General features: G+C 45.4%; 1 protein-coding gene across 1 annotated transcript in view; it reads left to right on the top strand.

Moving 5' to 3' along the window:
• Positions 1 to 2,573: 2,573 nt before the first annotated feature.
• LOC115476726 (factor VIII intron 22 protein-like) overlaps positions 2,574 to 11,957 on the top strand; it is a 66,006-nt gene continuing 56,622 nt past the window's right edge. The window contains exon 1 of the mRNA XM_030213320.1: positions 2,574 to 2,922. Coding sequence (XP_030069180.1) covers positions 2,861 to 2,922 — 62 coding nt within the window. The 5' untranslated portion in view covers positions 2,574 to 2,860. The remainder of the gene's footprint in view (positions 2,923 to 11,957) is intronic.

The following is an 11,957-nucleotide window of genomic DNA, read 5'->3' as shown; positions in this document are numbered from 1 at the left end:
CGTCATAGAGTAAGCATTGATGAATGCTTAGCACAAATCCTTTACACACTGAATCATCTCAATCTCATCAATAATCCTGCTACAAAAACTTTTTCTTCCAGATTTGAACAACATTTTCGTACTCCTGCCCCACCTTTATCTCGTCCTTTGGTCATATACCGACAACTACCTTCTGATCAGTGGAGTTCCCCTGTGCCTCTCCTTACCTGGGGTCGTGGTTACGCTGCTGTTCAAACAGATTCTGGCCCGGTGTGGATTCCAGCAAAGTGGGTGAAACCTCATGTCGTGGCATCAAGGTCTTCACAACCCAATTCCCAATTTCACACTCACCCTTCAAGGACCGCAGATGCAAACACGCAAACGGTCAGTGACTCGTCAACCTAATGCTCCTGTTACTTGGGGACAAATTAAAGCCTTGAGTCAACAAGCTACAGAGACTTTAGAAAAAGCTCATATTGAAAAGACTGATGATAACTTCGTAGTGGCTATTATTGCAGCGCTTAATGCTAATTCCATTACATTGCTTCTACTGTGTTGTTGTTTGTACATACCTTGTGGACAGTCACAATTACTTCCCACAAAAACTATTTGGGAAGCGTTTGCAATTTCACTGAACCAAACTGATTTCTGTCTTTCTCATCAAAAGGCAGTTGGAGAAGTTTTGGCAACTTGCCTGATTCCAGTATGTCATGATCCTAAAGATATGCAAAATGATACTTGGTTTTATTCACAGCTTCCTGTTAATTCATCCTATCGAAATGCTTCTTATGAATACCATAATTGGGGAACACAAACCCTGTTGCCGCCTACTTTGGCAATGCATGTGAGAACCAATCAAATAGCTAGTATCAATATGACATGTGCTCGTATGGTTAATTGTACCCGATCAAATTGTGTTAATTTTGGACCAACTTTGTTAAATTGTAGCTCCTACGAAAATGTTTCATATATTTATAAATTTACTCATTTACCCCCTGGCTGGTTTTGGTCATGTGGAATGTATACCTTTAATTATATTCCAGCTAATATATCTGATGGTACTACATGCTGTCTAAGTCGACTCACTATGGTACTTCCCAGTAAACATATTTTATTTTCTAACTCCTCACATATGCGATCCAAGCGTATGACCCTTGCTGCCAATTGCAATGATAATGTTAAATTTCTGAGTCAAACTGAATATCTGGCACTTGCATTTTCATTAATAGGTGTCCCTGCATTGGCAGCGGCAAATGCAAAAAATATTCGTGAATTAGCCTGTTGGGCAATTAAATCAATCAATGCAACCTCCACTGCTATTAGTTTACTTAATGCTGAGCAACAGCAATTACGTCATGGAGTTTTACAAAATCGAGCAGCCATTGATTATCTTTTATTACTTAACCATCATGGTTGCGAAGAGTTTCAGGACATGTGCTGTTTTAATTTATCTGACAATTCAAAGGCCATTGACAAACAATTAGCTTTCCTACGGAATTTAACTACTCATATTACTATTCATAATAACCTACTCTCTGATGTATGGGATCAATTGTGGCAATGGATCCCTTGGACCTGGCTCCGCCCTATTATCCAGTATTTAGTCATTGGTATTTTTGTTTTCACTATTTTTTGCTGTTGTATACAATGCATTCCTAACCTTTTTTCTTTATGTTTTCCTCGTCCATTCGCTCCAACACGTCACTCTGCTCAATATGTTTATAAGCTATTACAATCATCTCCACCTCCATCTCCAGCTGGCACACCACGGAGATTTCATTAAAAAAAAAAAAAAAAAAGGTGGAGATGTAGATAGAATGTATTTGGATACAGGCAGCAGATGATGTTTTGTATATTCCTGAGAATCTAGCATGTGATGTTTTTGTTCTTTCCTGAGAAAGTAGCAGAATAGCAGCTGATGTTTGTACATTCCTGAGCAGGTTCACGAGCTGTTCATGTAGAGTTGTTCTTGTAAGCAATGCATGATCATGGTTGTGTAAGCAAAATGTAACCAATAGTAATGATAATACATGTAATATCCATGAATATTCATAGAGTATATAAGAAGGGGATTGACTCCCAAATAAAGAGTTTTTTGCCCAGACACACGAGAGGAGAGTTATTTTGCAACACAATAAAGTCTGCACAGAGGTTTTTGGGCCGATGATGAGGAAGTCCAACCCGACTTTTTCAGCTGTCATGAGGTTTCTGAGGCCTTTTCCTCTTTGAAGTAATAGATTTTTTGAGTACCTAATTAATCTTTGAATACAATTTCATCAGACATTTCTTAAGCGAAGCACTGGAAACTTTGTCAAACACAAGAGGTGCTTTCCTATTGCTCTCAGGTTAAAGGGCTTCAAATTAATGTACTGGCACAGGCTGTCGATTAAACTGGAAAACAGTTTTAAGCCAACCTGCAAATCTCTCATCTCCCGCCTCCCGCACTAATCTGCCACAGCCCACAGAGTCTCTCTTTCAACCGGAAGACGCCACTCCGACCGAGCATGCGCAATATTGAGACACGAAGAACCCGGAAACTCTTGTCTTCTCCCCCCCCCCCAATACAGCAAGGTTTTACCTCCTTGCAATACAACAGGGAAGCAGGCTGAGGGTGGCAGAAGCCCGTCTCCTTTTTCCCTAGTGGCGGTGGTGATGAACGTGGAAGCCAGAAGGGAGTGAATTGCGGGACATTATTTTAGTTACAGCACCGGGAATGATAACAATCAAAACAGTCTAGCATGTGCCCCAAGAGACTTAATAAGTCTTATTAAACTTCCTTTGTGCATGTGCCTGCCTGGCCCCAGCAATTCTGTTTCCGCTTTACGTCCTATCCGTCGGCTTTCTAATAACGGATGTGACGCAGTGACAGCACTCAGTTGCCATGGCGACAGCGGATGGAGACTTTCTACTGCGGTATCGGGCCGTATCCAGCAAATTGAAGAAGTGAGTGAGAGTTGCAACTGCAAGGGTATCCTCCTCGCCCTGTGGGCTTGTTTCAGTTAAGCGGCGTGCATCCCTTGAGCTCTGGCACATTGTCAGAGGCAGGGCCGGTCCTAGGGTCGCTGGTGCCCCCCTGCAGACTATCAGTTGGCACCCTCCCCCCCCCCCCCCGTCTTGCATCTTCTTTCTCTCTTCTCCCACCCTGTCCCTTAAAAGGTGAAGAACAAGTTGAAGAACAGACTGTGCGACGCCACGTGCCTGAGGGCATAGGAGCTGACATTTCAAAACGATTGGGGATGCTGAATTTTTTTTTAACAGGTGGTGCATTCCCCCCCTCCCTCTCTCTCCCCCCTCCCCTCTCTTCTGAGTTCCAGGCCCCCCCTCCCTCTCCCTTCCTCCCTCCTCTGTTCCAGACCCCCTCCCTCTCACCCTCTTCCGTTCCAGACCCCCCTCACTCCCTCCGAGTTCCAGGCCCGGTGGCCTGCCCTCCCTCCGACTCGAGTTCCAGCCCGACCTCTTGTCCCACTCCCACAACAGTGCTTCGCCTGCCCCTCGCCTTCCTGCATGCCGCCCAGAATTTAAAAGTCATCTTACCGGGGTCCCGGCAGCAGCAGTGAAAGGCGAGCAGGCTCGGCTGCGAGTCGGCGCTTCAGCGGGCTGCCTTCTCTTCGCTTTCAGCTCTGCCTCTGGTCCCGCCCTCATTTCTTGTTTCTGCAAGGGCGGGACCAGAGGCAGAGCTGAGAGCGAAGAGAAGGGAAGGCAGCCCGCTGAAGCGCCGACTCGCCGAGCCTGCTCGCCTTTCACTGCTGCCGCCGGGACTCCGGTAAGATGACTTTTAAATTCTGGGCGGCATGCAAGAAGGTGAGGGGCAGGCGGACTGAGGGAGATGGGAGAAGAGGTCAGGCAGCGGGCTGGCTCCTGGCTGGGAACTTCCGGCTTCCGGTTCCGGCAGGGAAAATTGCATGATGTGGCGCCCTTGAAGGCAGGCGCCCCCCTGCGGTGCTTACCCCGCTTACCGGGTTGGGCCGGCCCTGGTCAGAGGAGTTGCTAACCGTTAGAGAAAAGAATACTGACAAACCTGACACATCAAAAAGCATTATGGGAGTAACTTTAGAAACCATTCTCTGTGTTTAAAGCATATGTGCACTTACAAAGACATATACTCATTTGTGTGGTTACTTGCTTATTGATTGGGCTGTATTAACTGCCTTAATGAAGAGATTTACCCAAGCTAGTGTACAGCAAATACAGTTTAACATAAAACTTACGATTTTGTTAACTGCATAACAATACTGAAATAATCACATGTAAACATAAATATAATCAATGAGGTAAACAAATGGCAATTGAATCCAAGAAAGAGGACTAACAGTATCAGAAATATACACAAACAGCAGAGTAGAATAATCATATAATGATACAAATCATAATAGCATGGAAAGCACATTCATAAAACTTATTATTATTCTCAGTGTCAGCATGCATTCCTGAGGGCATAGTTTGGGTGGAGCTACAACATACACTCATATGCTGCTTACATCTTCAGAACAGATATAAATTTGTGCAAGTGTTTGTGCTGTACTGGGAGTCATTGAAAGGTGTGGGTGCCTGTTATTTATTTATATATTTATTGAGCCTTATGAACTGCCTTTAACAAAGAGATTTAGCAATGTTGTCTTTATAAAATATTATTCTAAAAATATTTCCAGTAAATATCACAATTTTTTTCCATATCACTTAAAGAAATTCTTTAATAATAGACTGTATATTGGTTTACCACAAACATTGTTACAAGCTTTTTTAAAAGTGATATGGAAATATGATATTTACTGGACGTGGTTCTTGAAGAATATTGTTTACAGTATCACTTCCTTTTTGACGTTTGGTTTGGTGTCTATAAAATAGACACCTTGCTACACCTTTCTGTTAATGCTTTATTATGAAATTTGGTCCCATGAGTAGTGAGGGCTTGTGTGACTGGTGCTGTAGATTCAGATTCTGCAAGAGTGGGGACCTAACTCTCAGTATGCAGGGTTAAATCTTGGCTTGGTAAGTTCAACTGTGTACAAAGTGGCAACAGTAAAACATGTCCCTACAATGTGAGATGGACAGTAAAAGTTTTGAAGGTTGCCAAAAATCATTGAAATGTCTTGGCATCCATGGCTTCCAGATTCCTGTAGCTCTGTTTGTTTTCTTGTATAGTTTTCAGACCTTATTTTGGGTGGCAGCTAGCAGTAAACCAAAGTGAATTAGGTAATACTTATTCTACTACATCTTTTTGTCTATACATACTACTAGAAGTGTTTCTAAAATCAGGAAGGACTTAAAGCTTTGACTGTTCCACTAGTGCTTTACAAAGTTATGATATTTGAGATGGGGACAAGAGCAAACATCAGGGTGGAAAAATATTTAGAAAACATGGAGCTAGGGAATTTATATTTTGCTGTTTTTAAACTTGTTGTTATTTTTCTTCCATAAGAAATATAGAAAATGATGATAGATAAAAAGGTTATGGCCTATCCAGTCTGTCCATACACACTACAGTATTAAACTCTACAGTCCTCTCCCTCAGTGCTTGTCCCATGCTTTCTTAAATTCAAATAGTGTCCTCATTTCCATTACTCCACTACATTGGTGTCAGAACTGTGGGGGCGGGGGGGGGGGGGGATGGGAAAACCACACAGGTCCTGGCCTTCACCATTTTCCTGCCTTCTACCCCCTTTTCCTATTTTCCAGTCCTTTTAAATCACCTGCAAAGCAATGGGAGCTTATCTTCTGGCTGCCACTACTCTACCTGTCCTTAGCCAGCTGCGGCTGTTCATATTGCATGTTAGTTAAAATCAGAAATCAACTACTTCCTGTTTTTCAGGTGATTTACAAAAATTAGAATGGTCTGACGTTTGGCAGTTAAAATTTAATGCAAAGATGTGGAGAGTGATGCAATTAAGGTATAGAAATTCAAAGGAGCTATATGTGATAGGGATCAAGAGGCTGATATGTATGGACTGGGAGAGGGACCTTGGGACAGTAGTGGCTGGGGATCTCAAGGTGGCGAAACAATGCGACAAGGCAGTGGCCAAAGTAGAAGGATGCCAGGCTGCATAAAGAGAGGCATAACCAGCAGAAGAAAGGTGCTGTAAGGGCCATTAGTGAGGCCCCACTTGGAATATTGTGTTTTATTTGGGAGGCTGTATCTCAGGACATAAATAGACTGGAACCTGCCGCTCAGTGTGCAGTGGCGGCTAAGAAAGCAAATAGAATGTTAGGTATTATTAGGAAAGGAATAGAAAGCAAAAATGAGAATGTTATAATGCCTTTGTTTTGCTCCATGGTGCGACCTCACTTCTCATACATACTGTGTGCAGTTCTGGTCACCGCATCTTAAAAAAATTAGATAAAGTACAGAGAAAGACAACAAAAACGATAAAAGGGATGGGATTTCTTCCCTATGAGGAAAGGCTAAAGTGGCTAGGGCTCTTTGTCTTGGAGAAGATACTGCTGAGGGGAGATATGATAGAGGTCTATAAAATAGAGTGGAATGGGTGGACATGAATCGCTTGTTTACTCTTTCCAAAAATACTAGCACTGTTGGAAACAGGATACTGGGCTTGCTGGACCATTGGTCTGTCTTAGTATAGCAAAACTGATGTTCTTATGTTCAGTTTGGAGAAAGGTGACAAAAACGGTGTAGGATTTGTGCCAGAAGATGAATGAGAAACAGCTTGAAGATCTGACTATGTATACCCTAGAGTAGTGGGTCCCAAACCAGGTCCTGGAGGCACCCCAGCTAGTCAGGTTTTCAGGATACCCACAATGAATATTCATGAGATATGCATGCAGTGGAGGCAGTGCATGTAAATTTCTCTCATGAATATTCATTGTGGATACGCTGAAAACCTGGCTGGCTGGGGTGCCTCCAGGACCAGGTTTCGGAACCACTGCCCTAGAGCAGGGGTTTTCAACCCAGTCTTTGGGACACACCATGCCAGTCAATGAATTTGCATGAGAGAGATGTGCATACAATGGAGCCACTGCATGCAAATCTCGCTAATGCGTATTCATTGTAGCTATCCTGCAAATCTGACTGGCTTGTTGTGTCCCGAGGACTGGGTTGTGAACTCCTGCCCTAGAGGAAAGAAAGGGGAGATATGATACATATGCTTAAATATTTGAAAGTTATTAATATATAAACAGATTTGTTTCAGAGATAGGAAAGCAGTGAAACCAGAGTACATGAATTGAGGTTACTCCTAAATCTACCTTGTAACAACAGGAAATACTTTTTCATGGAGAGGGTGGTGGATGCTTGGAATCCCTCCTAATGGAGATAATGAGGACAAAAACAGTGGCCAAAATCATATGGGATAAAAAAAAGAGGATCCCTGTATAGAAAGATGATGGAATCAGATAAAACTTAAATGACTTCAAACAGGGCATAGAGGAGATAAGCTGCACAGAGCAACAGGTAGAACTGGACAGACTGGATGGACCATACTGCTCTTTATCTGCCATTACTTACTATCTCCTTGTTGGAGTTTTATATATTGGTTGATTTCGGAATGTCTCATGTGAATGAATAATTATGCTGTATAAGATTTGACAAAATGTAAATCGGGGTGGAGTTTGGGCCCCGTAAACAGAAAGGTATACCATTGCCCCTGCTCCATGGGGAGGCCATTTCAGGCATCTCTCTGTAAATAAACATTTTCTTAGATTACTCTGAGCCTACCCCCTTTCATTCCTATTTTTGATCCCTTGTTCCATTAGCTTCCTTTCAATTGAATGAGGCCCACCTAATGCAAATTTATATTTTGGAAGTATTTAAATGTCTCTGTCATATCTCCCCTCTCTTTCCTTTCTTGAATTTATAAATGTAAAAAGGTGTACTGTAATCACTTAATAGCAGTAATTCAGCAGTCCTAAGCCAGTAATACCAGACGAGAAAAGCTTTATTCATAGATCACGATCTGGAAATGGAAATAATGAATGAGGTAATCCGATTTGATATTCAAAGTTGTTAAATCACAAGGGGCTTGTGAAAAATTGCAAGAGGACCTTATGAGACTTGGAAACTGGGTATCCAAATAGCAGATGATATTTAAAGTGAGCAAATGCAGTGACGCATGCAGGAAAGAGGAACCCAAATTATTACTACATGATGCAAAGTTCCACATTAGGAGTCACCGCCCAAGAAAAGGATCTAGGTGTCATCGTTGATGATACTTCGAAACCCACTATTCAGTGTGCAGTGGCGGCTAAGAAAGCAAATAGAATGTTAGGAATTATTAGGAAAGGAATGGAAAGCAAAAATGAGAATGTTATAATGCCATTGTATCACTCCATGGTGCGATCACACCTCAAATACTTTGTGCAATTCTAGTCAAAAAAGATTTGGAGGCATATTTTCAAAGCACTTAGACTTACAAAATTACATGGAGGGGCATAATGGAACAGAAACGCCTATCTCCATGGGCGTTTATCTCCGAGAACGGGTCTGTGAAGGGGCGGGGCGGATCGTATTTTTTAAAAGAAAAAGACGCCCATGTTTTATTCGTCAAGGTGTGAGCTGGGCGTTTTTGCTTTTCAGCGATAATGGAATATGAAATCGCCCAGCTCAAAAACGAATAAATCCAAGGCATTTGTTCGTGGGAGGGGCCAGGATTCATAGTGCACTGGTCCCCCTCACATGCCAGGACACCAACCGGGCACCCTAGGGGGCACTTTTACAAAAACCAAATAAAAGGTAAAAGAGCTCCCAGGTGCATAGCACCCTTCCCTTGGGTGTTGAGCCCCCCAAATCCCCCTCAAAACCCACTGCCCACAAGTCTACATCATTACTATAGCCCTAAGAGGTGAAGGGGGGCACCTACATGTGGGTACAGTGGGTTTGGGGGGGTTGGACGACTAGTAGCATTAAGCAGCACAATTGTAACAGGTAGGGGGGGGGATGGGCCTGGGTCCACCTGCCTGACGTCCACTGCACCCCCTAACAACTACTCCAGGGACCTGCATACTGCTGCTTGGGAGGAGGGTATGACATTTGAGGGTGAAAGTAAAAAGTTGTGAAACATCATTTGTTGTGGTGGGAGGGGGTTAGTGACCACTGGGGGAGTCAGGGGAGGTCATCCCCGACTCCCTCTGGGGGTCATCTGGTCATTTAGGGCACTTTTGGGGGCCTTATTCGTCAAAAAACAGGGTCCAGGAAAAGTGTCCTAAATTCTAGCTCAAAACTGTTCCATTATCGGCGAAGGGCGCCCATCTCTGTTCGCCCGATAACCACGCCCCAGTTCCGCCTTCGATACGCCCCCGTCAACTTTGTCCGCATCCGCGACGGAGTGCAGTTGAAAGCGTCCAAAGTTCGGCTTTCGATTATACCGCTTTATTTGTTTTTGTGAGAAGAACGCCCATCTCCCGATTTAGGTCGGAACTTGGGCGTTATTCTCGTTCGATTATAAGCTGGATAGTAACCTATGGAACTTTGTAAGTCTAAGTGCTTTGAAAATGAGCCCCATAGCGGAATTATAACAGGTACAGAGAAGGGTGACGAAAATGATAAAGGGGATGGAACAGGTTCCTGTGAGGAAAGGCCAAAGAGGCTAGGACTCTTCAGCTTGGAGAAGAGATGACTGAGGGGAGATATGAGAGAGGTCTAAAAATACTAAGTGGAGTGAAATGGGTAGATGTGAATCACTTGTTTACTCTTTCCAAAAATACAAGGACTTGGGGGCAGAGAACATATTTTGTCACTCAGAATGTAACTATACGCTGGAATTCATTGCCAGAGAATGTGTTAAAAGCAGTTAGCACAGCAGAGTTTAAAAAAAGATTTAGACATGTTCCTTAAAAGAAAAGTCCATAAACATTATTAAGATGGACTTCTGAAAATCCACTGCCTTTTCCCCAGACACTTGGCCGCAAGACAAGTGCAGAAGGGTAAATTCCCCTTCAGAGAGTGGCGCACCCCCCCCCCCCCCCTCCGTGGTCGGGCTGTGGGGATTCTGAGGGGTCTGGCAGGCCTTCGTGGTCTGAAGAGCCAGAGGAAGGTGTAGGATTGCCATTGGATCCAGATGATCCCACTGCGGTTAGGATTTTCCACCGCAAGGAGCTGCCAGCGCTTATTTCTGATGCCTTACAGGCCCTCTCTATTGAAGATCCTGTGATGGGCGAAGCCTCCTCTGGTTATCCGAGGATGGCAAGTACTAAGAAACCTGCTCGAGCCTTTCTTTTGCATGACTCCATCCAAGAGCTAATTTCGGCTCACTGGGCTGACCCTGAGGGGCCTTTGAAAGTTGCCAGGGCAATGGGGCACTTATACCCTCTCAGTGAAGAGCACTTGACACGCTTGGCCGTGCCTAAAGTGGATGCCCTAGTCACGGCTGTGGCGAAAAAGACTACCCTCCCAGTAGAGGGAGGGGTCGCCCTGAAGAACATGCAGGACCGATGTCTGGAATCAGCAATCAAACGGTCCTTTGAGATTTCAGGCCTAGCCTTACGGGCATCTGTGTGCAGTTGTTATGCTGCTCGTGCCTGCCTCGCTTGGTTGCAACAGGCAGTGGAACAGCCCGGGGATGGAGCGGAGCCCCTTGCGGAGGTGGCACCGCGGATGGAGTCGGCCTTGTCATTTTTGTCTGGCGCCCTGTATGATCTGGTCAGAGCTTCGGCTAAACAGATGGCTGTGGTGGTGGCCACTCGCCGCCTTCTATGGCTACGGCATTGGGCGGCTGACATGGCCTCTAAGCAAAGGTTGGTGAAGTTGCCCTTCCAGGGCCTTCTATTTGGTGAGGAGTTGGAGAAAATTGTTACCCCAGCGCTTACCCGAGGATAGGCTGTGGCCTTCTTCCAAGGGTCAGGCGGTTCCCTCCTCTTCCAGACCTCGCTTCCGTGAAGCTAGAAGGTACCGCCCGGGGCGTTCTGCTGGGTTTACTTCACGTGCCTGCTTTCAGCAGAGGAACTCCTTTCGCTCAGACAAACGTTCCGCAGCGGCCGGCTCAAGGCCTGGAGTGCAGGGGCGACTCTCTCAATGATGGTGCGCCGGCCCACTCCTCGATTCCTGCAGTTGGAGGACGTCTTTCCCTCTTTCTCGAGGAATGGGTCAAGATTACCTCAGATCAGTGGGCTTTGAACCTGATCAGAGATGGCTACAGAATAGAATTCAATGCCCCGGTGAGAGACGTGTTTGTGGAGTCCTGATGCGGCACTGCCGTCAAACGGGCGGCGGTAGAGGAGACCTTGCAAGTCTTGTTGCACCTGGGGGCGGTGGTCCCTGTGCCTCCCGCCGCGATCAGCTACGGTCGTTACTCTATTTACTTTGTGGTGCCACAAAAAGGAGGGTCTTTTAGGCCCATACTCGATCTAAAGGAAGTCAACAAGTCACTAAGAGTGCGGCATTTTTGCATGGGAACCCTGCGCTCCATCATTGCGGCGGTACAGCCAGGAGAGTTTCTCACATCTCTGGACCTGAAAGAAGCTTACTTACACATTCCTATTTGGTCCCCACACCACCGGTTTCTCCGGTTTGCGATTCTGGGAAAACATTTCCAGTTTCGGGCCTTGTCTTTTGGCCTCGCCACAGCTCCCCGAACCTTTTCCAAGGTAATGGTGGTAGTAGCTGTCTTTCTCAGGCGAGAGGGTATCTGGGTTCTCCCGTACCTTGACGACTGGCTCATCAGAGCGGACTCTGCAGAAGAGAGTCATCATGTAACAGCCAGAGTGATCTCAGTACTTCAGTCTCTGGGCTGGGTTGTCAATATACCCAAAAGTCACCTGACCCCCCCTCAATCTCTAGAATATTTGAGGGTCCGGTTCGACACAGCCTCGGGGTTTGTCTTTCTACTCGAGCAAAGGCGGTGCAAGCTTCAGAACCAGGTCCGTTTGCTCCTGAGGATGCCTCGCCAGCGAGCTTGGGACATTGTCCAGCTGTTGGGGTCGATGACGGCCACCTTGGAAGTGATGCCATGGGCGAGAGCGCACCTGAGACCTCTGCAGTGTTCCCTGCTTCAACGATGGTCTCCAATACCTCAGGATTACCAGCACAGACT

This window comes from Microcaecilia unicolor, chromosome 1, assembly GCF_901765095.1.
Source record: "Microcaecilia unicolor chromosome 1, aMicUni1.1, whole genome shotgun sequence".
NCBI lineage: Eukaryota > Metazoa > Chordata > Amphibia > Gymnophiona > Siphonopidae > Microcaecilia > Microcaecilia unicolor.
Note: the sequence above shows the minus strand (reverse complement) of the source record. Positions and strands in the feature narration are given on the sequence as shown.